This window comes from Rissa tridactyla, chromosome 7, assembly GCF_028500815.1.
Source record: "Rissa tridactyla isolate bRisTri1 chromosome 7, bRisTri1.patW.cur.20221130, whole genome shotgun sequence".
NCBI lineage: Eukaryota > Metazoa > Chordata > Aves > Charadriiformes > Laridae > Rissa > Rissa tridactyla.
Window position 1 is genome coordinate 21,220,248 of NC_071472.1, and position 27,489 is coordinate 21,247,736.

The 27,489-nt window shown below is 35.6% G+C and overlaps 1 protein-coding gene across 1 annotated transcript in view; it reads right to left on the bottom strand.

Moving 5' to 3' along the window:
* LOC128912498 (sodium channel protein type 1 subunit alpha) overlaps positions 1-27,489 on the bottom strand; it is a 68,775-nt gene that overhangs the window by 12,800 nt on the left and 28,486 nt on the right. The window contains exons 14-20 of the mRNA XM_054208499.1: positions 26,292-26,465; positions 25,309-25,665; positions 24,146-24,628; positions 20,516-20,633; positions 18,896-19,050; positions 15,846-16,019; positions 13,573-13,695 (exon numbers count right to left, since the gene is read on the bottom strand). Of these exons, the coding sequence (XP_054064474.1) occupies positions 13,573-13,695; positions 15,846-16,019; positions 18,896-19,050; positions 20,516-20,633; positions 24,146-24,628; positions 25,309-25,665; positions 26,292-26,465 (1,584 nt within the window). The remainder of the gene's footprint in view (positions 1-13,572; positions 13,696-15,845; positions 16,020-18,895; positions 19,051-20,515; positions 20,634-24,145; positions 24,629-25,308; positions 25,666-26,291; positions 26,466-27,489) is intronic.

Here is a 27,489-nt window from a genome sequence, read left to right on the forward strand (position 1 = left end):
TTATTTTGATTTTTTTTTCCTCTGTAAAACTTTTAGGACCTTGTAGGAAGTTAAAATGAAATATACGGTAGGGCTCTGTTTCTCAGTCATCCAATTCCTGCAGTAAGAGAGGAAAGGATTGTCGTGGATATTTGGGGTGTATTAAGGTGTCTTAGTCTGTCTTTGGTCCCTACTTTCTGCAACACAGAGGGATCTTCTGCACTACCAACATAATTCTGAGCAAGATCAGAGCTGCTCAATCTTACTACCTGTATTTCACAACCTCTTGAAGGCCTTTGGAAGCGGAGTATTGTAGTTGTGTTACTCGTCACTCAGCACCCTCCTCCTCCCAAATGTTATGGCCAGGAATTAGGACCTGTTTAGAGATCTTAGGTAGAAATGTTATTTCAGGGCATATTTTCTTCTCATTTTAAGGGCCTCCTCCATCACCAGATAGTAGAAATGGGACCTTCCTGTAACTGAGAATTATCCCTATCTTCTATAAAATCATGAATTTTTTAAAATTTAGCTTTTCTTGGCAGCATCTATTTTTGGTGATAACTTTAAAGGAAGCATGCTTGCTTCTTGAGATTTTTATTACAGAAAATGTGAAGTATCTAGGTGATGTATGCATAAACTAGCCATTTTAAAAAATGTTTAAAAAAGCTAACAAGGTCCCAGTAATATTCTGAACATAAGAAACCATTTTCAAAGGAGTGAGGGAACTGTTTTTTTACTATCCTGTGGGGAGAAGAAATCTGTTGCTACTTAGCTTGATGGAACTGAGAAAAACATAAAAATTATGAATGCAGTTTTTCTGGATTTTATTCCAAGTCTGACCTGACACTGTATTATGTTATTGCTGCTTTGAAATTCTAGGCCAGCTAGTACTTGTCTTATCTTTTTCTTTTTCTTTTTTTTTTCTTCACCCATAAAAATGTTCTGCATTTGTTATACTGATTGAATTCCTCTGTTTAGTCTTGGTGAAAAACCTGAAAATAAAGATGTCAAGAAAGAAAGATGCGGATTTAGTTCTGCAACTTAAATAAATTAAGGTTACTTGTGCTCACATGAAGAATGTTTTTGTGTGAATGGAGTGCCTGTAGCAATTACCTTTTTAACAACCCTGAGATCCATTGGACCACAGCACAGATCCAGAACAGGCAGCAGAATACTAACAGCTACAGTAATTTTTACAGCAATTATGAATTGATAATAGTTGTAGAAAGAAAGATTTCTACAAAATGCCATCTGTGTGTCTTGCATCTTTAGATGAACAGGTAATGCAGTCTTGCTACTGAGACTGCCAAAAGATCAGCCACATCTTCTTGAATAAGAAGTGAACAGCTTCCAGCAACTGTTCCAACAACGGTTCCAACAACTTATTTCATATAGGTCACTGAAAACCCATCAAATGGTAACAATTTTTGGTCACTACTGACCTGGCCTGGGTGCGAACTGGTGACCTAGAGATGAAAGGCTCTGTATCCTATTACCAACCCCTTGAGCTATCCAGTCCCCCTGGAAGGTTTTTTAAGAAAAGAAGAAAAGAAAATTAAAACTTTTAGAAGCTGTTTGCTGTTTGCGTTTTGTTTTTTGATTTTTTTCCCCCACAACTGTTGAGCCTTTGCCCTATCATATTTATAATCTAAAACTGCATTTTTGCATGCTGGTCAGATGCTTGTCTGACTGTAAAGTCCACCTTAGGAAGAAGTCTTTAATTTCTTCAACACATACAGTTAGAGGCAATTGATTTATCAGTGTTTTTTCTGTTTACTTTTTCAGTATTTGCTTTACGAATAGCTGAGGTATATCGGGATAGCCAGGACATTAGCTTACATAATATGTATCCAAGACAGCACCCATACATACACACGTGACATCTACGCACATCAATTACAGCAAATGGAGAGAAAAAAGTGAGAACAATTGAAAAGTGAACTGAATGCAGAAAAGAGATCAATTAGCATTTCTTAATGAGTTAAAAATTTATCAAATAAAAATTGTCAATCTCTTCTTGTTGAAAAAAGTCTGTAGTGGGTTAAAAGAATGTTGGCAACTACAGCTCTTATTTTTGTTTGTTCTTCAAATCTAGATCAGATGTATGTGATTCTAAATATATTGTTTCTTTTAAAAGGGGCTGCTCTTATGGGCCTATTTTCTGTTATACCTTGTTACAGAATAAAATGTCAATAAATCGGAAAAAGATGTTTGCAGAGTAGTTTTTTTGGTTTTTAAAATTACCTCTGCATTTCCTCAAGGCTGGGATGTCGTTGGTCAGGCTGACTCCGGTGAGCAAGCTGCAAAAGCCCAAGCTGATTCTGCTCGTTCACCTTCCTGTAGTTTCAGGTAGGTGGAATACCAGTAAGAGTAAGTGAGAAGGAACACCTGACACCTACAGAGACAAATGGGCTATAGACTATTTTACATCTTAGTTGATATTCATCCAGGAAAAAAAGAAAAAAGGTTGTGGAAAACCATGTCTTTAGAAGAAAGCAGTATTTCATATATATACACATTTTTTTCATGTTTACATTTTCATAACATTTATCTTGCAACATCAGATATATATGTAAGATAAAAGAATTACTGCAATGCTAATTGTCTGTGTTATCATCTGGCTATGACATTACGTCAATACAAATTAGTAGTCCAGTAGCTTTTTGTTGCTGCTGTTTCCATCTTTTTTTGGACAACTGTCCAAAGAAGACAGCAAAATGGAACTGAAAAAAACCCCACCAGTTTTTCTACCAGAGCTGTGCATACGTTTAGAATGAGGATTATGCAAAATACCATCTTATCCCTGCTGTATGAGTAGAATATAAGGAAGCTTCACCAGAGTCAGCCTTGCTGTGGGACACATACCTGAAACACATAGCGAGATATAAATGTATTGTAGTTCCCTCAGCAAAATAGCTTCAATAGATCCTGGCATCTCAGCAGCCACAGGCTTTCCAGGAATTCCTACATTGGACCTGACTAATGGATATACTGGGGCCTCCTGAAATCTGTAAACAAACGAGGAACAATCTTCAGTAGTACTTATCCATTTTTTCTGTAACTTTTGCAGCTTCTGTGAAGAAATTCCAAACTGTCCCTGGTGCAAATGAGGAGGAGTTACCATCTTTGGGACGGAAAGGAAGATTACAGGATTATGTTGGGAACATTCTTCCTACTTAAAATGACAAAATACTTTATTTGCCTCCACATTGGAAGTTGTCAACTTGATAATTTTAGGCTTAAACAGGAAAAGTTTCCCAAAGATTTGATGTGCCAGATCTCATATCAGAGTCCTTCCAAGGAGTCCATCAAAGAGTAGAGAGGTTATTTAACTGTTACCTCATATTTTCTTCTGCGTGTACATTGTCACATAAGTTTCACATACACAAGCACAGAAAGCCAAATAATTTTTACTTCACTAGGACCTTTGAGGATGAAATCAAACCTTATCTTCTGTGCATGCTATATGGCCCTAACAAGCATAAGACACATTCCTCCCATACTCAGTTCTTTGATAGCTGGGAAAGCCTGAGAAAGCCTTCAGGAAATCCAAGGAAGAGAAACAAATTGTGGGCTTGAATACATATGTCAGAAAAAAAATATAGTTTCCTTCTCTTTAATTGACTATCTATATGGTCACACAGTCATAGTGTTCAGATGGTGCTTGTAACCAAAAGCCATTCCTCTCTCTCTTAGCAGTACAAAGATTGAAGAACCAGTTGTTCAAAGACAGCAGCACGCAGAGGAAGTTTGACGATAGCATATGCAGCATAAGCCACATTAAAGCAAGATACAAAAATTAATTCCTGACTCAAATGATACACTGACACTGCCTTGGGCAGGATTTGAGAGTAAGCTATGAGTACCACCTTGTCTTGAAGAAGTATGAGGTAAGAACGACCACCATAAGATCATGAATCTCCCCTGCTTAACTGGCCAAAGTCCAGATGTACGCAAAGCTGCAAGTAGCCATTGGTTTAGATTCTTGGACCACCACAGAGATAAGATTGCTGTAATGGGCAGGTACGCATGCTGTGAGTGGACAGGAATGGAGGCTCTGGTGACATCCATGATCTGAGTTTAGCATGTTCTCAATAGTGAAGGACTTCGAAGACATCACACAAGGAAGACTAGAAGATGCTGAAACCACACTGAATTGACTAGGTGGTTGGTATCAGGTAACAGGTGTATTCTCTCTTAAACTGTGGAGGAGTTGAGCCAAGGGAGGAAAAGACATAAGGAACACAGTAACTTTCCCAGTCAGGGGATCAAAAGAGCATCTGAGTGAAACCATGAAGAAAGCCCATACCTAAATCAGAAAGACTAGCACTGTCTGATAGTCCAATGCAAGGATACATTGGAATAAACCTCTGCCTTGAGAATTAATCATCCCTGGCTCTTTCCATTCATGAAGCAACAGCTATAAGAGAACCAGGGCATCAGCTGATGTATTCGTATTATGGCAGCATAAGCATACCACTGGACCTTCACAGGCCAAGCACTAGCACAGCGAGATCAGCTGTCCAGCAGCTTGAATTCAACATATGGCTCTCCTTCATGTACATTTAAATGACAGCTTTTCCATTATGACTGGATCCTCTGTTGTATGTATACTATGCATTTTCTAGTTTACCCATCACGAAGCGTGGACACATGTTCCTATCAGACAAGTCAGAAATATATAATAGGAACTTCTCTGTATGCAAATAATGGTGTTTTCCAAAGACTGGTGCTTACAAAAGCAGACGTGCTCATAAGGTGACATGCAATCAAAAAATTTGTTATGCAAACCAAATTTAAGACAGATATGCACCTATTCTGCTCTTTTATGTCCATGTGATAAGAAGGAAGACCCCTACATCAAAGAAGTTCAAAGGGAAAAAGATAACAAACAAAATCCAAACCCCAGAAGCCCCTGGATTTTGCTAACTGCACAGCAAAACCCGATCCAAAATATCAATTGCCCTACTGACAAAACCTTTTGAGAGGTAGGGTAGAACGTAGAAACACAAAGATAGGTAGTATAGAGCAAAAGGTTCCCAAGAATTCTTTTAAGTACCTTCCCCCCAAAATACTTGAACAGCTCCTCAGTCCCCAGGGATGAAATTCATCTAATGATTGTATCTATGAAGAATGGTGAAATTCTTGCAGAGCATCTCTTAATAAGCTTTTCACACTTTGGGGATCACAGGTGGCTTTGAGTTTATGAGATGGTAGTTTCTGTCATTTCACTACTAAAACTGTATGTGTAAAGATAATCTGGGACCTTGTAGATAGGCAGTGTTGTGTAAAACACGGCACTAGATTTCTAGAAGAGAAGTACCTTAAGAAACGTGCAATTACTTCAATTTTCTCATTTGGTTTGTCAGGTAAAAAGAGGAAATGCGTGGACCTGCAGGGTATTCAGTGGTGATAAAGTCTTAATCAACAACAACCAAAAAATCTCAGCAAATACAACTTTCACGAATTATGAGATCATCCACCAGTACAGTGATGAAATTTGCTACTATCCAGGTTTGCACAAAGATTAACAAGAGTGAAGGTGATCTTAAACATTTAAATAATTCAGATTAAAATTGTGAAATCTTTAAAATAATTCAGTTGGAAGATGCCCAGTTGATGATAACTATTTGAGTTCATTTTCATCTTGAGAGTGTCTTATGACAGACAGCACTGAGATCATGATCATCATTGTGTTATCCCTAAGTAAAGCGCAAACAATCTCCAACAAAATAGGCCAAATTCTTTCTCATAGGCAGAGGTTCTTAACTGGTAGGAAATTGGTTTGAACTTGTGAAACAGTGAAATATAGCTGTTAAAATCAAGTGAAGATTTCTGCTGATATTTTACTCCAAATATGATGATTTATACACATGTATACACATGTATGCACAAGAAAACATTTTTTTCTCCTTTTTAAACCTAACATCTACCATCTAAAAATCAAACCTTGTGGAATCCTTTTTCATCACAAACAATTTAGGACAAGTTATAAAGTTGAAGGGACTGGCACTTGAACAGCAAAACAGGGATTTCATCTGAATTTCTACTATCTCAAAATTCCCCAAAGCCTGAAAATTCAATGTACTATTTTCTTACTCAGTAAACACGACGCTTGGGAGCAATTTGTTTTCCTAAAATAAAAAGAGAAATTTAAAAAAATAATCTCCGAGAAATAATTTATCAGCAATCACTGATTTTTTCAGGGTGTAGTATACATGTAATGTAAACATCTTGTAGCAGTATAGTACACGGTCTGCTTGTGTGTTTACAGTCCCTGATGAAAAGCAACGACTATTTTGTTTCTGCAATGACATGTGAAAGCAGTGCCTTCACTCCTATTGTCCCTTCCCGCATGCAACCTGAGAGCTTCTGTAAGGCAGCAGGGGTCTCAGTGTGACAAAAACGGTGGGGCCAGTCCCTTTGTTCCGATCACATAGTAACAAAAATGCTGTAATAATGGCTTCCTGTTCTCCCTGGTACTGCAAAACAGGTGATGAAAACTGTCTTTCTCTAAGTTAGAGGAGACACTTCTACAAGTCATAACACGGCAGAAAGTCAGTGGGTTTGGAGGAAATGGGTACAGGGCTTAAATTAGAAGCTACATCTGCTGGAAATGTTCCTCTCACAAAGGCAATGGAAGTACCCGACCTGTGGGCCAGCAGACAGAATGCAAACACTCCCCGCCCAGTGCAGAGGACTAGGACTGATCCTCAGTGGAGGCTTTGGGCTCTTTGCCGCAGTTGCTTAGTGTGAGGTTTGGAGGTGCCCATTAAGGAAGAAAACTGATGATGCAGTACAGGAAAAATATTCCCACACAAGATAACCTGTCTCACCTGAGTGTATCCATGGAGTTGGATAGAAGAGGGTTGTCATGTCTGGATGTATAAGGATTCAAAGTTCTTTATGTTGAAGGGATAAAGTACATTCTCACTAAATGTTCTCACAGCAGTAATGTAGAGCTTTTATTCAAAGATAATAAAGAAAATTTATCACATTTTTCCAATGTTTAGTTCAGGTAGTAAAACATATCTGACAATGCAACCTAGCAGATGAGGACAGAATGGGGGAGGGAGAAAGGAAAAGGAGGAAGAGAGAGAGAGAACGAGAGATTGCGACAACTCTTTTACTTGCCAATACATACTTTAAGACGACACCTCAAAAGTACATATGTTCTCATTGAGTAGCTTGGAACGGGTACAATGGGAAGAAGCATGCTGCATATGCTTGACGATCAGCTATGAACTGGCTTTAGGGAGAACAGAGGATGAGAAATATTTCTGGGAGAGAAAGTGCAATGTACTTGACGTGATCCAAATAATGATTCTAGGAAGGAACCATGGTGAATCTAAAAATGTAGATTCAGTCAAGTTATTCAAACCTTCTCATTTTCAATTAATTACTCCTCTCTGTTTTATCTTAATGGACTTCCTGTGAGAAACTCTTATATTAAATAAGAATAATCGATAACCCAACTTGTGTCTTTTGCCTCTTGTTATCACTGGGCGCATCTGAGAAGAGTCTGGCTTTGTCTGTCTATCCTCCAACGAAAATTAGAGGTATTTTATGGATTTTGCCTAGTAAAAGAACTAGAATATCGCCACCTTTGCTACAGTTTACTTTTATGCCATGTACGTATACATAACTTAATCTTAGCTACGTGACCTATAATTATTTAAGCCCATAATCAAATCACATTTAGAAAAATGTTTAGAAACATTAGAAACAAAGGAAAACACCTCACTGAAAGCTTAGTCTAGAAAACGAATGCTTATCCTTAATTCAGGATCACTACAAAGTAGCAAATAGAAAGTATGTAAAAGTAAATTATGATAGTGAGACTAGAATGTTATTTAAATCAATAAAAAAAACGCAGAAGGTTGTTTCATGAAAGAAATGAATGCATTTTGTCAGTGTTAGAACTTATGTTAGAAGTACCTCACGTGTGAAACAATTGAAAAAATTTGAGTATTTATGACAAGATTTATGACAAGGTTTTCCATTTTTGAGGAAAATGGAGACTGTATTGGGAATATAGGGTGAAGATTATTAGAAAAATATCATTTAAAGCAGCAATTGTAAAGAAAAATTTGGATTTAACTGAGAGTATGCAAAGAGAAGACAGGCAGATGGAAAGAATCAGAGAGACCTGACAATGAGGTACAACTAAATCTTAATCTTAACAGTAATGAACAAATAAAGCTGAAGCAAGAGACAAAAGATCTCAGATGAAAAGAAAATCACTACCTTAACAATTGCAGTCTCTTCTACTTTTCCTTAATTAGAAGTGTGGAGAAGTGTGGCTGACTGAAGAACGCTTCTGATAGAGAATTCTATCCTCAAAGAAAGCAAAATACTTTCTCAAACAATGCACAAGCTGTTTTTATAACACTTTGTACTGGAAAAATTTCATACTATTGGGTGGTGAGTTTATATCTTGGAATGCTAGAACTGTTAGCAGGGAGGTTTTGACTAGATGATCTCAGGAGGTCCCTTCTAACCTCAATGATTCCGCAGTTCTGTCCCAGCTTTCACAAAAAAATTTAACTTGATTAAAGTAGCAACAGAAGCATTTCTTAGTCGTATAACAGTCTTCAAAAAGCAAGCTACACTGTTGGATTTAACAAAATACTGAGCTTCCCAGAGGAGCTTTGATTCTGTTTCTCACCAGAAATCAAGTATACGACAAAAAACTTTTGAAGACAACACAGAAGAAAAGACATAATTAAACCAACTGTATGATGAAATACAATAATTATCTGCCAAGCAATAAATCATATGTCTGCATTTGTTTGAGAAGACCTGGTAAATATTGTAAATACACACAAGCATGAAAACAGAGTAATTATTTGATGTAGGAACGGTATCGTCAAATTTCACCAGATGCAGTTAAAAAAAAAAAAAATTTTGGTCTTCCTGTTGCATAAATGAAATGTTATTGACCTTTATGTGTTCTTGAACATTTTTAATTAAAATGTAAACTATATAATATATCTCATTCAAATTTCAATTAAAGTTGATCCTAAAAGGAAGGATTTTCTTCAAGATACAACAAACACAAATCTGGACACAAAATCATATCAGCTTCAATTATGTAAGAAACTCCTTCAAAAGTTCTCTTCTAATTGTAGAATTATAGTCTAAGAAAAATCTCAAAATACAAGATATTTCCTATTTTCCTTAAAATTCAAAGGTAATGAATAAGATCACGGTCCTCAAAAAATCCTTCAAAGTGCACAATCTTTTGATCAACAAAACATATTCCTCTATATTTAAGAGAAAGTTGCAGAAGATAGTGAATACACTTTCTTGAGAGTGAACACATAATTTTTAACTGTGAGGTAAGATGCTAAATTTACAGTAAATGCTGTTTATGTTGATACATCATTTACACTGAATCTATAAAAACCCCTGCACTAATGATACTCTCCTACAGTTGGTGCTTGCAAGGGTTGTAGTCTAAGAAGTGGATTTTTCTAAGGATCTGATAGCGAAAGCGAATTTTTTATATCACTGACATGTCTCCTGCAGGACATTTCTAAACCCCAAGAAAGATACTACAAAAATAATAGTGTTATTAGCATTTTATAAAAGGTTACAAAAAATAGTTTCCAACACAGTCCAAAGAAGGTTTAATTCCGATTCCAAGAAAGGATTATATATGTTATATGATGTCCTGTGTTATCTATATACACTTGGAGTGATTTACTTAATGTAACATACAAGGGTTTATAAATATGCAAAAATTTAAACTGCAGTTATATAAGTATTAGTAGCTGTGACTATTCATAGTGTTTTGGTGTGTGCTTAATGTATTATAAGTAACAGTCAAGCTTTCTATGGGATATTTTTTAATGTATGTAGCTATAAAATAGAGTAACAGAGTAAAGCCCGGATCTTTCCAAAACAATTTAAAAGCCAGATTCATACTTTTAAAGAAAGCCATTTTTATCTCAGTTCAAAAAGCATCTAAAATTCTAAAAATAGCTGAGGTACCTTTCTCCTGCAAAAAGAACTCAGTTTTCAAGTTATTTGTTTAACATCAGAAATTTCAAAGGATTATTTCCAGAGATTTAAAGCAATTAAGAAGGGGGTATAGGGTGAATATATGTAATTTACTTTTGCTCCTACTGGGACTCTCAAATAAGATTGTCTCTCCTTCTAACCCTAAATACACAATGTAGTGATTAGTCATAATGTAATCATTAAGGGTAGAAAAGGGGGAAATACTGTACCCATAATACAGATAAGGGGAGGAACCAGTGGTCCACCCCATCCAAGCTGAAGAAAGGTTATCCTATATGAAATAGAAATATATAGCCTGTTATTAGTTGTGAATCTGTAATGACAGACACTTGATGTTATGTTTTATAACTCAGTCATATGAGAAATGTTTCTTCCCTGCTAATGAAGTTTGGAGTACTCTCGAAAATGCCTCATTATCACTTTCTGGGTAAGGGAATCTAAGGAATAGCCATTGAATTTTAGAGGATATTTAAGACATCAAATACTCTAATTGAGTTTTACAAGTTATGAAATTGGACTGGAAATTTGAAATACAGTAAATGTTTAAAGCCATCAGCCAGAAATATGCATAAGGCATGCAAAACTGAAAGTGCAAGTGGATTTCAGATTGTTTGCTGCCTTCTACTATTTCTCTAATAAATAAATCAAGCACGGCATGACATGCTTTATTTTGTGAAATTAGACACAAATGCATGCTTTATTGTCACTTAATTCTCTGACTCAGCAAAGCAATGTATACTCAGTATTCTACATTTACAAGTAGCATATCAATTCAGAACTAGCGCAAAAGCATTATATTGCAACTACTAAAAAGCTAAAGAAAAAGCAATGGGTATATTCAAATCTCAGGCTGCAGATATTTCTGCTCAGTACACACACTAATTGAGATGAGAATATAAACCCTAAGACAGAAGTTTAAATTAAATTAAAGCAATTCTTTACTTTGCCTTCCAGCGTCTGGGTGGAGTTGTTTTTGAGATTCACTACAGAAAGTATTAAAATTTCTCAGAATTCAGTATACTAGCAGATATTTTAAATGCCTTTAATAAGGCAGAATTCACTTCTGTGCTCAAGGCAAGCACAGGCTACGGACGGCTTGTACCCTGTTTCGGTGCAAGTGATTCATATATCTTACATTCAATTTGGGAAGAGAATTTGTCCCATTTATGAAACAGCATAATTACAAAATTAAGTTGTAATGGCAGAGTAGAACTGTAGACTTGTAAAAATACAACTTAGAAAGTGAAGTGCGTTTCATATTTAGGGATAACAGAATACTTATTGGTATTAACTGACTATGTAAAACACTGTATTCCTCCAATTCACCAGAATGGTAAACTTATTTAAGATTGATTTAAAGTAGCTCAGAATTTAGCAGATTGTTTTACAAAATGATGGAGAGCTTTTTACATACAGGGACTTTTGTGGAATACATATGATCTCTTATATTTTCAGGGCAAAATTTCCACAGTTTTGAACATGGGATTAGCCATTAAAATTAGAAATACATGCTGAATAAAAACTCAGCTTGTTTTGTCACAGCTCAGTGTAGGTATAGACAAGATGAGAAAGCAAAGAGGGTTGATTTATTTTTACTTTCTGTTTTTATGGATTTTTATGAAATGAACTCAGTTTCTGAGAAGACTGTAATTTGACTATAGTCTTACCATGAGCTGGTCAATTATTTGTTATTTGAATCTTTTTACTGTTCGTGAGTCATTCATACAGTAATGCTACTATCTGTCAGTAAGCTGTTGTGAATACTTTCCAAGTGCTTTGGAAAAACCATTTTCAGAAGTACACGTAACTATTAGTAAAGATAAGGCCTATACAGTTGGCCAGTCAAACTTGCTAAGCGACTGGAATCAGGTACTTCATTGATTATCAGTAATCTTGGAGGACAGAGCTGCAACCTTTTTTGCTTTTCCAGGCTTTTCTGTGATTCCTACACAGTAGGTTACTTGTGAATTATTCATGTTGTGTATCCGAAATTCTATCATATGATTGGGCTTCTGGCTTCATTTCATAGTTATTCAGTGAGAAATAAGGGAAAGCAGTAAATAGATTTCAAATAACAGGTACTTTTCTTTGAGCACGAAGATCCTAAAGCTTTTAAGTGGGAAATATACTAAGGCAATCATATAAGGATACAGAAAAATGGAATAAACATTTGACAATCAGTTTTGTCATTATCTTTCTAGAAATGATCTGTTTTTTCCAACGTCATCTAAAGAGCAGCATTTCTTGTCCCTGGGTAACTTCTGTACTGGTCTCCCAGTCCCCCTGCAGCTGACCAGAACATTATTAAAAAAGTAAAGCTGACAGTAATTTCCCGACATTTCTCTGCACAAAACCACATTTATCTGAATGTTCATGAACAGTAAGTACAAAGAAAGAGAAATAGAAAATGGCTAAATCAAATAATCCTTCCAAACTTGAAGGAAAAATCATACATTCTGTAGTACTTGACCAGCTTTTACCCTGCTGAATATTGATTCATGAATTTCAAATTATGAGAAAGCTGTTAAAAGCCAATTTGCTATCTAGTCATCATTGGTTAGGAATATATGTTTCTGATGCATTCCGAAGTAGAGATATGAGCCTGATTAATACAATTTAAGGAACAGAATTCTAAGGTTCGGTTTGACTTGATTAAGCTTAGATTTGTATCTAAAGGTTGTTCATACAGTATATTCCAGGCTATTCCAGTGGTTTATAATTGACTTGAAATTCATTAGTGCATTGTTTCCTCTTATGTTTCCATGAAGTAGCAAAAAGCATTGTCTTAAAACATATTTCAGTGACATGCATATAGAGTTAGTTTGTATTCAGTGGCTTTAAGGAACAGACGGTATAAACAAATGAAAAAATAAGTTAAAATGCTTTCTTGAGTGAGATGAATAGTAAGCAGGGCCTTTAAGGTACTCACAATAAGTAAGAAATAACCTTATATACATTGTATTGAATATTGAATACAGATTTGTTGAAATAAGAAAAGCATTTACCTTACAAAAAGAATAATTTCATAGCAAAATCAAATAACTTGATTTGTTTTTAATGTCAGCCAAACTCAGAAATAGATTTAAACCACTAGCAGGTATCTCTAGTACAATTCAGTGGGATTAGACCAAAGGTGGTTTATCAAATATGAAGAAAAATTAAGGATTTAAACTACTAACAGAAAATATCTTCATTAACTAATGCTAAATCAGATTCCTGTAAAAATGTTGTGATATGTTATCAGTAACAAATTAATAAAATCTTGTTACATTTTATTCATTGTATAGTATCTGTTAAGAGAGTTCGTAGTTGGTAATTTCAAAGCTTTATATGGAAAACTCCTGAGATTGGCTAGAAAGTAAAGTAACCTTAATGAATGTAACTTCCATGAGATACTGCATATGGATTTAGGTGAACTGATGAAGCTTTTTGCTTATCTGTTAGTAAAAGATATGCAATAGATAAAAAGATAGTGCAGCCTTTCTGCATGGACTTGTCATTCCTTATTCTGCATGCATGGATTCTTTCTATGCATGCATATTTTCAGATTCTTTCATGTTGTCTTACCCTCATGCCTTCAAATCGTGACAAAGCTCTTAGAGGTCTCAAAGCTCTTAGTGTCCTAAGGGACTTAATGGCACCAAGTTCAGAGTAACCCAATGCATTTGCTGTTAAGCTAACCAAAGAGACCTATACGAAAACAGGAAAGTAAAAATTATTACATTGTACATACTACCTTACATACCATAGATGTGAGATATAAACTTCTTTAGAAGAATCTAATTTTGGACCACTTTCTTCAGGAATAGGAAGTCTTTTAAATAAAAAAAAAAAGCAATATGAAATAAGAGTAGGATAGGTAAATAAACAAACAAAAATATCACAACGTAACAATATCTGGAAACATAAACACTTCTGAATTTCATATTTTGCTAGTGATTTGAGGGCATTTAAAACCACAAAAAGCAAATTAAATTAATCTCTCTTTTTTACCAATTTAGGTATGGCTCTCACTTTTTCTTTGTTTTACAGTGCTGTTGGGATCAGTCATTATAGTTGATAATGCCAATTTGATTGCCCAAAACTGAAAGGGAAATGATTGAAGCCTGTTTTGAATTAACAGATGGGTCACAGAGCAACATTGCTCCTCTGGAAATTGGTAGAAAGCATTAATTTTTCTATATTAGGTTACACTGACTAATCATTTTGCCTGTCTGCTGAATTTATGTGCTCTACAGGCTGACAGTAACCTGGATTATGCTGTTTCTTAAAGAACTTGTAAGAACAGTTCCATAGGTGGCAGAACTCCACAGGCCTTTATATATTGTATGTCCCTACATTGTCACAGTGAGGAATACTATATTCTCTACATTTACTGTGGCTCCTGTCAAAATAATACCTTCTCTGTTCTTCCCATTTCCCCTAAATGCTCCTTCATGACGCTGTTCTAATTCCTTAACTATTTACTGGGACAAAAATAGCATAACAGTCGCATGTACTGTTTCATTACAAAGAACAATGCATCAGGTAAAGAGAACTCTGGGACAGTGCTCTTTATGAACCATATTTAAAAACAAACATTATACGTGAGTTCTTTAGCTTTTAAAACTTAATAGCTTTTCTGTACTTGTCAATCCTGAGCTCTAGCAGCCCGCAAAACTAGGTTCTTCTGAATTCTGAATTTCTTTCTCCAGCACATCCATCATACTACTGAAAACTTTTAGCTTTCAAGCTGCCATAATCTACAGACAAATTAAAGAAAATATCCAGGTGTTAAAATCCAGGATTTAATTGTGAGCTTATTCAGATGCTTGAATATGTGTTATACCTTCCCACAAAGAAGTACTCAAATTTTCACATTCAGAAGATGGCTGTTTGGGATATTATGATTTAAACAAGCTCAAATATTAGTAAAAGTGAGTTTAGAAAATGGGAGTTGCTTCTGCTTGCAAGCTTCTTCAGGCTTTTTTGTGCCACTTAAGTACCCATTTTGAGAAGAATATAGGTACTAAAGAATGACATTTTTTTCCAAAGAAAGGATATTTTCTTTGTATGAGTACTGTGTTTGAACATGGTTATCTGTAGCTGTTTATGTAAAGTTAAATCCTAGATATATTTAATCCAAAATGTACACCAATCAAAAAGCTTGTAGGCACCAGTCACAAAAAAAAGCTTGAGAAAATGAACTGCTTTAATTAGCCCTTGTATGCTGGGAACACATTCAGAAACTGTTGGATTTTTAGCAATTCTTTGGGTCCATAACTGCTTAGGAAGTTCACTTTTTATCTATTCAGTGTCTGTTTCTAAGTTACTGAAATGCATCTTAAGTTACAAAAGTAAGTTACAAAATGCATCTTGATTTTATAATTGAGCTTGTTTAATATTTGTTTTTCTTATAAGTTTTACCAGAAATTTCTGTCTAAAAATGGAGCAGCTGATTGTGGTTTCATAAGTATGTAAAACATAGTATTTTAGTTTCACACAGAGAACTTCATAGACTGCAGAAACATTTCTGCATATGGGAGGTTTTCTGAAGGGGGGATTGCTTAGGACATTACTTCTTAAATTCTCCATAATTGTATCAATATCTTAAGAAATGGTCCCCATCATTTCACAGCACAGCACAGTAGAGTAATAACTATTAGATAACCTTTGCAGGAAAGATTATTGAGCCTGGTTTCAAACACAGCTGTGAAGACTGCAAGTTCAGTAATATTTATTGCACTTTAATACTAAGTAAGCCACACCACCCATGCTACAGATACATCTTGCATTCCTTGTGAAACCCTAATTCAGATAAAATAAATATAAAAGTAACACCTAGGAAATACACTACATACATCGACAATCAGGAAGTCCAGCCAGCACCAGGCATTAGTAAAGTATGTTTGATAGCCATAGGCCACCCACTTCAGCAGCATTTCCAGAATGAAGATGTAAGTGAAGACCTTATCAGCATATTCCAGCATGGTCTTGATAGTTTTACGCTGTTCAATATATATGTCTTCAAAAGCCTGTGAGTAAAAACATTCAAAGATATTTGTTATTCCATTTTGAAACTGTACATACTTCAGGTTGTAACCAAAAAAAAAAAGAGAGCAACAAAAAAAGGAAACAATCTTTCTTCGCAAAAAGGCATAGGAACTATATTTTCCAGCTCACAGGACACAGAACCAGCTATTATACAGCAACCACTCCACTGGTTGTAGATTTTTATCTATTTGTGCTTGGACTGCCCTGACCCAAATGCAGGACCTTGCACTTGGCCTTGTTGATCTTCATGAGGTTTGCACAGGCCCACCTCTCAAGCCTCTCTGGGTCCCTCTGGACAGCATCCCTTCCCTCCAGTGTGTCGACTGCTCCACATGGCTTGGTGTCATTGGGAAACTTGCTGAGGGTGTACTCAGTCCTGCTGTCCATGTCACCAACAAAGATGTTAAATAGCGTCAGTCCCAATCTGACCCCTGAGGAACGCCACTCGTCATTGGTCTCTACTTGGACATGGAGCCATTGACCACTAGCCATGGGTGCGACCATACAGCCAATTCCTTATTCACCAAGTGGTCCATCCATAAAACCCATATCTCTCTAATTTAGGGACAAGGATGTATCTAAGTCCTGTTGGATGTGACTTTTAAGTCTCTTTAAGTCCCTTTTAATTCTTTTAAGTTGGACATCTCTTTTAAGTCCTGTTGCTTTTTGAAAATTTTAAGTAATAAATCATAAAACAAGTTCTTCCTTTCTTTTAAAAAAAATATTTAAATCAAATATTTGCATTACTGTTATTCACATTTTATGATACATAAAATTTCTGAGATCTTTGCAATGTTATTTACACTGTTTCTGTGTTTTCATTTTTAGACATTTGAAAATGTATATAGCTTCTACTTTTCAGAAATTGTTCCTGTCCTCCAAGAAATTTTCCCCTTAATTACTTTTACATTTTATTGCTATTATTTATTATGGAGAATAATTGATTTTCTTGGATTGAAAGAACTGGAATGATAGGCTAGCTTGCAACGATTTGGCTATTTATTGATATTAACATTCATTTTTACCCAACCTGCTTTTGAATCACTTTACTCAAATGATTGGTGTTTGTCTATCAGTCATCAAATTAACATCTTTGTGTCAGTAATTTTGGATACTTAGATCAGGCACTATGGTACCTGACATTCATATGTGATCACTAAAAACTTAATCACACAAAACTGGGAGAGTCAACACATATCATTTTTGTTTTCTGGATGGGAGTATGCCAGAGGCTAAGCCAGCAGTGCTCCTGGCAGCTGGAAGCGTGCCTGCTCCGTGCCTAAATGTCCCTAGGGTGGGGGTTTGCAGGCAGCCTGCAGTGTGCTTGTGCCTGTCAGACTTCCTGGTGTCAATGACAGTGACGCTCATCTGGAGTGTGGCCTTGGGGTGAACATGGGTTACAGTCCAGGTCCAAAGAGACCTTTTCATTATCACAAAGGAAGTTGAAGGCAGAGCAGGGTCTCACACATCCAGAGGTGTGGGATAGTCCCTGGTCTCTGGTGCATTTTCACAAAATAAATATTCTGTGGATGACACACACCTTCACAAGCATGAGATGCTAACGCTGTGGGAACGTATCTCAAACTTCCTCTAAATACAATGATGGTAATTCACCTTTACCAGATCTCTTGCCAGTACTTTTCTCTCGTTTAAATCGTTGTCACTAAAGGTTTTCTCCACTTGGTAGCATGAACCAAAATTCAATAGTATAGACTTGAGTCTTTTATTATTTCAGGGTTTTAATATCACAGGTTATCACAAGGAAGGTGTCACATGGTGGTGAGTAAAAGTTGCTTATTTGGTGGTTGTGTTGATACTAGACCAAACAAAAGCAGAACGATTCTTAAAGATTTAACTGAAACAAATGATAGGTATAATCATAAACCTCTAATCATTAACAGTATTTTAAAGTGTTGGGGGTGGTCTATAGAGTTTATAATACAACTTTGCAGCACAACTTTGTTTTATGATGTAGGAACTTAAGTAATTTACAAAGGGTAATTGCATCCACCAGGGTAGATGCTAGATATACTCTACACTATCTCAGGGCTAGTAGTTTCCCTAAGAAACTTCAGCTCAGTATGTATTCAGATTCACGTTTATTTAACAGTTCATCTTCAATTTTTTTATTTTTTGTCATTCTTTGTATTTGTGAAATAACATATTATTGGTATGTTTTGTTTCTTTAATTGTTATAGATCTATATTATGGTTGGCTTGTTTTTATTCTGCCCTCACATACTTGCTAACCTTAAAGCAAATTCATGTTTTTACGGATATCGCTTTAGTCTACATGAGTATGAGTCAATAGAAGTTGAATTAGAAGCATAAATAATAAATTCTTATTCTTAGAAAGGAATAATTACACAGTCTTAATCTTTCTTGCTGTTCTAGCACATAACATTTATAAGACTCTATAAGCCAGCTATGGCTCTTGTGAGGTGTTGTGAGCTCTTTATGCCATTACAGTTACTTCCAAACTTTTCTTTTTTCCATCAGTGACAGTTCTTTTGCTTGAGATATATCAGTAAACACCAGTGAAACTAGAGAGCAAACTCAAATCACAAAGTATGTTCTCTTCTTCACATGTTGTCCCTCTCCCTGCTTCAGGCGTATCACTGTCACTTTCAGCAAAGGTGTTAAGCTCTCTCTAATCAATTATGTCTGTTCTTTTTTGACATATTGTTGAGAAGAGACATTTTCTACCATTCTTTCAAAGGCCTGACTAAAGTTTAGTCCTGTCATTTGAATTATGTATTCATTCAGGTGGAGAAAACTAAGTTAAAACAATGTTTGAAGAGCCAACTTTTAAGAAGTTTTCTGACAACATTGTGACACTCTGTTCATGTTTTACTTACCAGAGCTCCACTACTGAGGAGAATCATAAAGACAATGAAAGTCTCAAACCAGTTGTGTTCGACAATCCTGAAGCAGGTTTTTCTAAGGTTCCACCACTGCTTTCCTCTCCCTTCTTCTATACTTACTTGACAGCACTTGAACCTTCGTACACAGCCTTTGAAACAGTGTATATATTGAGAGGAGGGAAAAAAAGAGATGATGTTGAATTGCATTAATTTGGGTTATTCATTCTGTTAATGATACAATGCTACCTTTCTAGAAGCTGTGCTATTTTATAAAAACCCAATAAATTTTCACCTAGATGACCACCTTTTTCTCCAAAGCAAAAAAAATTAACACTGGGAATACTGAAATTTACAATTAAATCAAGAAGTGAGAAGAAAGTATTTCTCATATATCAAGAACTAAGTGCTCAATACAGCACATGCAAAAAGATAGAAGTCCATGGAACAAGAAGCCAAATTGCAAAATACAAAGTAGGACTAAAAATATAAATAGTCATCCAAATGTACAGTAGGTTTATGTAGTAAGATATGTATAAGTGTTATTAAATTGTACTTTCTTTTGTTTGGGATACTAAATCCAGACAATGTTACATTTAATGTATGAAAAAACGCTAAGCCTCCTATCTGAGTTCTGAGCTTTTCAGCACCAGCTAACATCTCTAACTTGTGCCCTTAATTTACTTAAGTTTTATGATTTAGCTGCTGACTTGATTTTGTTTCTTCTTTCATTTAGGTAGAAAAATACAAGTAATCAATAATGGTATTTTCTTTGCCAAATCCAAGTCTGTTACAGTACTACTTCTTACTAGTTCAGTGTAAATTTCTAAAGAAATGTCTGTTATGTCCAGAAATAACCCAACCCTAGCACTGACCGTAGTGTTTATTTTCCAAACTCTAAATGTAGCTTTTGCTTACAGATAACATAAAGGGCATTTGTATCCTTACATTACTGTTTTAAACCTATTCCTTTCGCCACCTCCTTTACATGCACACATCCATAACGTTTCTTGGAAGGAAATGCCTTTGCAAATAAAGTTTATGATCAGATTCTTGTTTTATTGAGTTTTGTAAAAGGGCCAATAAAAGGAAGCATGAAAGATGAATGAGTCCACCCGGTGAGACTGTTCTTGCCCCAGGTGGCACAAAGGCTCTTCCTTCTCTTTTTGCCAATTTGTAAAAGGTTCATTTAGCGTTTTGCACAAAACCATCAAGGTGCAGTTTTTATTTACCACTCATCATCTATTTAAATGATGTATACTTTATAAAGCACTTTGGTAGATATCTGTGAAGAGTGGTATAAATATGGTGTGTTATTTTATTACCTAGAAGACTAACTAAACTCAGAAAGTACAGTTATTCATACTAAAATAAAACTTTCAGCGATAATGATATATTTCTGATAAAATGTTTTCTTAATTGCTTATCTGATACATAGTATAATTGTGGTATCAGTATCCATATGGTAAATTATGGTCTAAAAGTACTACCACTAATAATCATGATTTAAACATTAACAAAAGAGTAATTCAATACACGAATATTGATACTTAGTTTGAATAGATAACTATTTCATATTGCATGAATAAGTATTATTAGTATGTTTGTTCCAAACACCTTCTGTGAAGCAGGCCTCTGGCTCCTGGGCTTCTTCGGGTTCAGCTTCTGGTTGTTCTTCTGCAGGAAGTCCGATATCAACTGTGCTACCTTCGGATGAACTAGACGAATTTAACTTCTGTAAAGGGGGGGTGGGTGGGAACAAAAAAGCATCACAAATGCACAGCAAATATTTTTAAGGCAAATATTATTTGTTTTCAGAATAAGTAAATAATTCTGTCATGTTTTTGAGTGTTCTAGTATTAAACATCAGTAAATTGCTGTTAAACATATGTGAAATTTGTACAATCTTTTGTTTTCCTTCTGCATTGTATGGAGACATTATCTAAAAGGTGTATCAGTGATTGATAAGGCTTCAAACAAAATTATGCTTTAAACTGAAAAATCAGAATGAAGATGCTAAGCCTGCAAAGATTTATGACCACAACCAACCATAAGTAGCAATGATTTCTTGACCTACATCGAAATAATGAAGTTCAAGTTTATGCAGGAATCTGTAGCATCTACTGAAAAGCAGGTAAGAGTCTAAATATAACTATTTAAATGAGGTGGGAGCTAAGGGGAACAAGGGAAAAAAGCACTGAGAACGCTATATTTTAGAGGTCAGCAGATCCAGATTAAAATTGCTGAAACTCTAGCTCAGCGTGAAGCAGAAGCTGCATACAATACGGCTGAGGTAGATTAATGATGGCTCATAAAACATCAGACTGTGTTTTTTAACCTAATGAAATTTGGTTCATTGTTCATGGTTCATGGTTGAAAAATCATAGGTTCATGACAAAACCTAAGATCATGAGTGTAAAGAGAGGGGAGTGGAAGGTGGAAACCAAATTTTAAAAAACTGAATGCACTTTAGCTAATTCTATCCTAAAAATTCTGAAACCACAGTAACATGCAGACGGGACCTGATTGCAATTAGCTGGTTGGTGTCATGGCTAAAGATTGGGTAAAAACTGTGAAGAAAACATATTTAAGGAGGTAGAGGTAAACAAAATAACGGAGCAAATGCAAGATAGGTTCATCAATGCTAGGTTGCAGCAGGCTTTCTGCTATTGAGGACAAAAAAATAAAATCCCCAAACCCTAACAACAAAACTCTTATTAAAGCAGTAGCCAGTCCGTTTTTTCAGCAACAGTTCTAGGACTCATTGACATTGAGTTGCATGATGCTTAATAAAATTTGTAATATTTTAAGTAGCCAGTTTTTAGTTAATTTCATCTTGTGGTGACTATAGAGATTGGAAGAAAAATGTTTCAACTTTATCAGGAAAATGGGTTGATGTATCCAGTTTCAGGCTCTGTCATTATTTGCCACAAGAATCAATTCATAGAGGTTTTTTTCCAAATTACATTACAGAGTTGCCTCTCTGATATTTTTACAAAAATATCATATACTTCTAGTAATCCAATTTTCACAAATCATCCTTTGCAGTATGATTTACCAATTTTCAAAATAATTTTTAAAATACCTTTCTGAACTTTTCCAAAGCTTTTTCATTTTTGGAAAAAAAATCCCTTTTCATTTTATTGCTCTCTTTTCTTCTAAAAAGCAGATTTTCTGTAATTACTGGCAGCTACTTTTTGCACACTAAAACAAAGCTCTTTGAAATTAACAGTGTAATTTGTAATTTTAAGATATTTAATTTGTTACTTTGTACTGAACTGAAAAACAAAACAAAGGAAAATAAAGCAAACAAGCAAACAAAACCCCCATGGAAACCTCCCACTTTTAAAGCTGACCCTATCAGCAAAAAAAGATCGTGGCCAGCAATGTAAAACTCTAGGAATGGTGCTGAAAAACTCAATTTGGTCTGAAGCCAGCTGGAACGCGCCTCTTAGTGCCCTCTGGCCTGAGAAGTAGAGAATACATACAGTCTTTTGTAAGTGGGATCTCGTAAAAAAATGCAGCTAATTCAAAGGCTCTGCTGTTCTGGTGTTTATCATTTCTTTTCTACAGTCCCATTATACTAACAGTCCATATAAGATAAGGAGTTGGACTCAAATCCAAAACAGCACTGCTGGATGGATTTTCCATGGAAAACTATATAACAGAGCTGCTTTTTCATAAGCTTCTGGAGGAAGTCAGAAATGTCATAGTACTTTCTCAACGTGACAAAAGGTAACCCTGCTCCTACAGGTAGTAGTACATTTAGAGAAAGCTTTCCTAAACTGAATCTATGCCTTGTTGATCAGTCATAAACCAGCTTGTGTCACTCCACTTGACTGCCTGCTGTATGATGGGTTGGAAGACTGGACTGGCCAGCATTAAGGTAGTTGTGGGGAGAGTAGATGAGCAGTGGTTGCTTTTCTCCAATGGATCTTTGTTTAAATGTTGTTTTAATTATAAATTCTTCCTCCTCGGGCAAGTTCATCACGTGCTCAAATACATTCTTAAAACCTCTATTTGTGGCACCAGTTCAGAAGCTTGAGTCAAAGGCAAATTATAAGACATCTTGGCTAATATTAAATATTAACACTTCAGATATTAATTGGGAAATGGGAACAACACTGTCTCTGAAATAGCTTGCCATAGGGAGAGGCGGTTTTGTACGGGTCTCCTTTCTCAGGGGAGGATCCAAAGACTGCACTTAGCTTAACGCTGGATTTTTGTGGAGAGCACTAGAGGGATTATACACAATCAAGTGATGGCACTACAGAATTCAGCTCACCTAAAATTAGGTGTCTTAAATACTGTTAGCAATACAACAGTGGCAGGGGAAGATAAGCTATCCCACAAAGAAACTCGATTGCTACCAGAATGGAAACTAGCTATTTTAAGGTTGAGGTTCCTCAAGTCAGAAAATTAATTTCATTAAAGTGTCTAGAAAGATAATTTTCTGATTTGACTAAAATGGCAACAAACTAAGTCACCGAGGGTGCAGTTGTTTTTCAAATTACGTTATCAAATAGATTTAAATTATTTTTTAAAAGTAGCCACAGACAGTAGCCTTAGTTTATTTTTAAAAAATACAGGTCTCAACAAGGCTTTATATCTATAGTCTGCTTTGGCATTCCCTTAGATATTTTTGTCTGTTGATACTATTTTTCAGTTTTAACAACTAAATGAATCTGAAGTATATGAAAGAGTCCATGGTTAAAACTTCTTTTTATGGGAATCCAGGTCTAGAAGTGCTGACAATTTTAAAATCTAAAAGAATTCCAGTGTCTACAGGAAATACATAAACTATCTCCATGTTTTGTTTTATACCTGCTCACAAAAAAATCCCACAGAGGGGGATTTTTTTGAGTGGCAGAGATATGTATAACATGCCTCATGGGACCCTTGTTACAGGAGGCAAACAGAAGTTTCTGGTGGAATAAGGATGGAGCTAAAGCACTGCTCTGCTCTACCAGTTATTGCAACTACCATATGGACCGTAAACAGTTCTTATGGATTAGTTTGGTCTCCCTTTGCCTGGCCGCTTATCTCCTCCTGGAGAATGTAATTTTTAACCCTTTCTTACACTTCTGTTCATCAAGAATTAAACTCTCCTTTATACACTCATTTATGTCCGTGTACAAAGATGTGTCAAAATAACAAATGATCAAGATCTGAATACACTGGCTTATGCTGAAAAAAAAATAAAAATACTCAAAAGAACAGAGAGAAATGCACAAGTTATCTAAATACCTCTTTGCTTTCTTCCAGGTCTGATTCACTGCTAAATTCCTCTGTGTTTAGATTTTCAAAGTCGGATTCACCCACAGCAATGGGCACGGTCACAGTGAGACTTGGGTTGTTTATGAATGACATGTAATCACTTTCATCAATTATGTATTTTTCCACACTGCTGCCTGTGCCTATGCCACTAGTTGTTCCATTCACATCTTTAATATAGTCATGGTCCTTGCTTAGATCCACAGTTGTATGGTTAGAAATACAGCTATTTTTGTTGTTCAAATCTTCAAGTGGTTTGATTTCATCTAAAGCTTTTTGTTTTTTAACAAAAGCTTTTTGGATGAATTCACGTGCTTTTCTTTTCACATAGTCTATGCCCTTCTGCATTCTTGCTACAGCAATTTGGAGATTATTCATTTCATTGTCATCGTCTGTAACGGCAAGGTTGTCTGCACTAAATGAGCTCAACAGCAAGGCCAAAAATAGGTTCAGTACCTGCAGAAAGATAAAAAAAGGACATTCTAGACTTTATCCCAACAAAGAACATTTATTTTATTAAAAATTGTTGTGTAAGTGACATCGAAGACTGAAATCCCTTTTCAAAACTTTTTCCCTTCTCCATAAAAACCTAAGCTTTTTAAATTTTGCTTAGATCCTGCTCATTATTAAAAAATATTCCTACAACTAACTCATATCTGTAAATGTGTCTTTAAATACCCACAGTATATAAATATTTTGGTGCAAAATTTTGTAATCCAAAAATGGAGATAACAGATTTGCTATTCAGCATCATTAAAAACTTTAATTTATCCCATCACACATCAGAAAGTAGATTATTTAGATGACTAATCATACAGGAGAAATAATAAAAAAATCCCCAGCAAATAGTTTATGAAGAGCCCATAAACTAAAATTATTTGAAGCACAAAATATTTACAAAGACCCAAAAGACAAATTAAGAATGTGACTAAGTGTTCACTTTAACATTTTTAGGATTTTGATATTGCAGAATACTTTGTTCTCAATCCAAAAAAGCTCTTAAGCTTAAATTTAAGCATTGCTTGAAACAACCTGCTTAAGTGCTTTGTTGAAGCAGAGCCAGAGCACTTAATTCACTTCAGGATTGAGCCAACTTTATTGCCACATAATTTTCTGCTAATGCTTTGATTACATACCACTAGGTTTCCAATCACCATGACCATCATGAAGACTGTAAGGCACATGGCTTGGCCTGCAACCTCCATGCAGTCCCACATCGTTTCTATCCATTCTCCACACAGCACTCGAAATACAATCAAAAAAGAGTGAAAAAAATCTTGCATGTGCCAGCGTGGAAGAACACAGTCACTTGCGATTTTGCAGACACATTCCTTGTAGTTTTTCCCAAACAGCTGCATCCCAACCACAGCGAAAATGAAGACAATGATGGCCAGCACCAGGGTCAGGTTCCCCAAAGCCCCCACTGAGTTGCCAATAATCTTAATCAGCATATTTAGTGTTGGCCAAGATTTTGCCAATTTGAAAACTCGTAACTGGAAGAAAAGAAAAATATTGTTAGGACAACTAGCAAGAAAGACACAAAGATATTTTAAAGTTAATTTGTGGAAGGATATTACTGCAAAATATGCCCTGAGTATGGCTGTTCAGAGGGTATCCTCTTGTCTAAAAGCATAAAGATGGAAGGTTCAGTCAACAAAATTTTGTGAAGTTTGAGCTTGATATCCTCAAAGCATAGTTTTTACTGAAGGTCAAAGAAGCTACCAGTCACATTAGATGGAATTTAAAATCTAGGGTTCGTCTGTTAAAATCACCTGGGCCACTTTTCTACTGGCATTTGTAGAGCAGATCTATTCCTGTGATACCAATCAGAGCGCAATACATCTAGTGAGTTGATTTGTTTCTGCATAGCGGGATGTTTAAAATGTATATATACAATAAGTGTATTGGAAATCAGCTCAGGGCACCCATTGCTGTCTTTTTGGATCTCTATCAATTCCCGTTGAAGACAGTAAGATACTGCAAGTAATAAGGTTTTGTACTAATGAAAGAGACATCAGGACCAGCATCATGGCAAACATCAAGCAGATTTTTAGGGCAAAAAAATGTATTATTTTAATGAAGCCCCTCTGAAAAATCAATGCAATTGATATATATTTACCAATCTGAATGATCGAAGAACTGACAGTCCTTCCACATCTGCAAGACCAAGCTCAACCAAGCTAAGGGTTACAATAAAACCATCAAAAATATTCCAGCCTTCCTGGAAATAATAGTAAGGATCCATTGCAATTATCTTGAGAAACATTTCTGCTGTGAAAATTCCAGTGAAGACCTGCATTCAAAATACAGTTTGTTATTTCATTGTGAAATATAACATTACTGATTTAGCTGTTGTCTAGGTTTTTAATTCAAGCTACATATCTGCAATGTCTTATCCAAAACCGATACTGAAAAATAGTTTGCTACTGTAGTGATTTATTTTGCCCACCTTCCCTTACCAAATGTCATACAAACCAAGTAATTTTTTCAATTAATTAAATTTTATACTAAACAAATTATATAAGCTTCTGTTTCATAACATTCATAATCCAATTTCAACTCTATCAGGATATGGACTTTCTCCTGTACTGTACAAACACAATCCCAAATTTGATTTTCACAACATAAACCAAAATGCTTTCCAAGAAATTATATGGTATAACATCTTTCTTGATATAGTAATTACATTATAAAGCAGCATGAATGAGGCCAAATATAAGACTCCAGAGGGGCCATTCCTTTGCTGCTATATCCTGCCATAATCCCATTCAGTTCAACAGAGATAAGATTATCTATACCAGATGGAGATCAACTGAGATACAGTAACTTCCTGAAAGCTGGGTGTTGCCAGTAAGTTCAGTGAAGTTGATTGGCTCAACCACTTTAATGTCAGGAATGAAAAAGCATTTAAGAATGCATTTTAAATGTGATATTTCTGGCAATCGTTTCTCATCATGATGCTATGCTGAATGAAGTAGGAATCGTATTTAGGAACCACCAAGGTAGTGACCCTGAGTAGCTTTGAGAGAGGTTTTAGAATTTCCTGTAGGATAGGAATGTACTAAAGCCACCATTAAAGGCTGCCTGAGCCCTGGTCTGAAATGCTTTCTTTTTTTTTTGTTTTTGATAACCCATTTTCAAGCAAGCTGAACAGAAAATGGGACAGCTAAAGAGAATAGTCTAGCTGGGATCATCAGGAGATGGACAAGTAGAGTCTGACTTGCTCTGCCAAGGAACACCAATGCTCAAGTATATTTTATTACAGTCTTTTCATACGTTCCAGATGTAAACAATGGAGAGGGAAAGGTTACTATTTT